The 2,500-nt window shown below is 33.3% G+C and overlaps 1 protein-coding gene across 1 annotated transcript in view; it reads left to right on the top strand.

Moving 5' to 3' along the window:
- The window catches only part of LOC115227627 (ankyrin repeat domain-containing protein 2-like), a 5,675-nt gene extending 4,976 nt beyond the window's left edge, over nucleotides 1–699 (top strand). Inside the window, exon 4 of the mRNA XM_029798398.2 lies at nucleotides 290–699. Within this exon, the coding sequence (XP_029654258.2) occupies nucleotides 290–335 (46 nt within the window). The 3' untranslated portion in view covers nucleotides 336–699. The remainder of the gene's footprint in view (nucleotides 1–289) is intronic.
- The last annotated feature ends 1,801 nt before the right edge of the window (nucleotides 700–2,500 follow it).

Genomic DNA, 2,500 nt, shown 5'->3' with positions numbered 1-2,500 from the left:
CTTTCCTTCCTAAATTCCATGTTTATATCAGCTGTCAGAATTCTTAGCAGTATTTTTCCTGTCTTTACATTTCTGGGTTTACTCAGGTGTGTATATATCATTGTTCTACTGTGTAGAGTGTGTATTGAATAAATATATGTGTGTGTGTGAGTATGTGTGTAATAATTGCTGTAATTAAGTTATTGTGACCTAATTACATTTGTTTTCTTTAATGACCTAATAATTATTATCTCAAGCTGTGTAATGTTTGTTTTTTTCATGTTTTTCTTTCCTCATCCATTACTTTCAGCCAACGCTATGGTGTTGTGTCTGTGATGCTGAACAAGGTTAGTTAATAAATATATATTATATACACTCTCCAGTATCTTATCGATCTTTATAATATAAATATTACCAATGTACCAGTAAAATAATGGGAATTGATTTAATCACATGTACTACAAAACACTTGGGTTTGTGGAGGAATTGTATATTGATCATGTTGATGTTGATATTAGCGGTGTTGACTGTCCAACTGACCACCACCACTGATAATAATATCTTTAATGGTCAAATAAAACAAGGTCATTATGAGATGAACCAAAATATAACAGATATCATGTATATATATATATATATATATATATATATATATATATATATATATATAGAGAGAGAGAGAGAGAGATAGATATATAGGCGCAGGAGTGGCTGTGTGGTAAGTAGCTTGCTTACCAACCACATGGTTCCGGGTTCAGTCCCACTGTGTGGCACCTTGGGCAAGTGTCTTCTGCTATAGCCTCAAGTCGACCAAAGCCTTGTGAGTGGATTTGGTAGACGGAAACTGAAAGAAGCCTGTCGTATATATGTATATATATATATGTATGTGTATGTATATGTTTGTGTGTCTGTGTTTGTCCCCCTAGCATTGCTTGACAACCGATGCTGGTGTGTTTACGTCCCCGTCAAAAGAGACCAATAGAATAATTACTGGGCTTACAAAGGATAAGTCCGGGGGTCGATTTGCTCGATTTAAGGCGGTGCTCCAGCATGGCCGCAGTCAAATAACTGAAACAAAAAATGAGTAAATGAATAAATATATATATTGTTTTAGGCATTTGACTGCGGCCATGCTGGGGCATCACCTTGAATTTTTAGTCTACTGTATCGATCCTAGTACTTTTATTATTTTAAGCGTATCACTTATCCTCTCAGCCTTTTGCTGAACCACTACACACACACACACACACAAACACTCACTAACACACACATACACACACAAACACTCACTCACACACACATACATAGGCACACACATAGACACCTGTTATTAAGCTTCTTTCTGTTTTCATTTACCAAATCCACTTACAAGATTTTGTTCAGCCCTAGGTAAGAGTGGAATCTACTTGCCTGAGTTTCCATGCAGAGGGATTCAACGTGGAACCGTGTATGGTTGGGAAAAAAGCTCCTTACACTACAACCTTGTACAAATGGATGTGTGTGTATCTATTTCTATATATTTATCTATCTATCTATCTATCTTTATATATATATATATATATATATATATATATATATATATATATGTATGTATGTATGTTTTCGCAAACGCATGAATTCACAGGCACAAACACTCACACAAATGCACAAGTATATATATATATATATGTATGTATATATATATATATATTATATAATAATAATATTAGGGAGTATAACTCCAAACTTACAGGGAAATATTCAATTTAGTATTAAATCAAATTTCTCAATGTAAATATATAATATATATAAATTAGAGAAAAACCATTATTATGCAATTCAAACAATGATAGACATAAACCAAATCATAAAGAAAAAATAAAATATACTATAAAATATATAACTAGATCACAAAAAGTATAAAAATGAATAAATAATATATAGTAAGTAAAAAGACTACGTACGTTTCATGGCTAGAATTTAAATTCTAATTAAATTAAACTTTAATTTAATCAAAAGACAATTCAATTTAAAATTATAGTAACTCCTCAGGTCAACAATAATTGCAATAATAGTTAAATAAATAATTAAATAGAATTAAACAATATTTATAAAAGAAGCATAGTTTCCTAGTCCCTTGTTCTGAAGGTTCTCAGAATCCAGCCAGCCATATGCCTGCACACTGCAACCATATTGGCGATATGGATATGAAACTAGGTATTGTTGCTTATATCAATCCAAGATCATGCTCCGTATGTGATTTTGGCTCATACAATTCACTTAGACACGCCACATTTTATTGCTGTTTTCGTGGAGAGGGCTCTGTTGGCTGCTACAGCCTGGTCTCTTTCTTTTAAGAAGTCATGCAACCACTCTCTGAGCTTTCCAGTTATGCCAGGTCTTATTAGTTTGTGACTTATCGTCACATGATCAACCTTACCAAAGGCCACGTTAGAGCGATATTTTAACTGTATCACCACCTAGTCACTGTAGTGCAAAATCTGTTTAAGGCAGCTTCTTCCAGAGTGAGAGCCATTACCGG

This window comes from Octopus sinensis, unplaced genomic scaffold, assembly GCF_006345805.1.
Source record: "Octopus sinensis unplaced genomic scaffold, ASM634580v1 Contig05827, whole genome shotgun sequence".
NCBI lineage: Eukaryota > Metazoa > Mollusca > Cephalopoda > Octopoda > Octopodidae > Octopus > Octopus sinensis.
The sequence above is the reverse complement of the archived record's forward strand: the minus strand, read 5'-3'. Positions and strand labels throughout refer to the sequence as shown.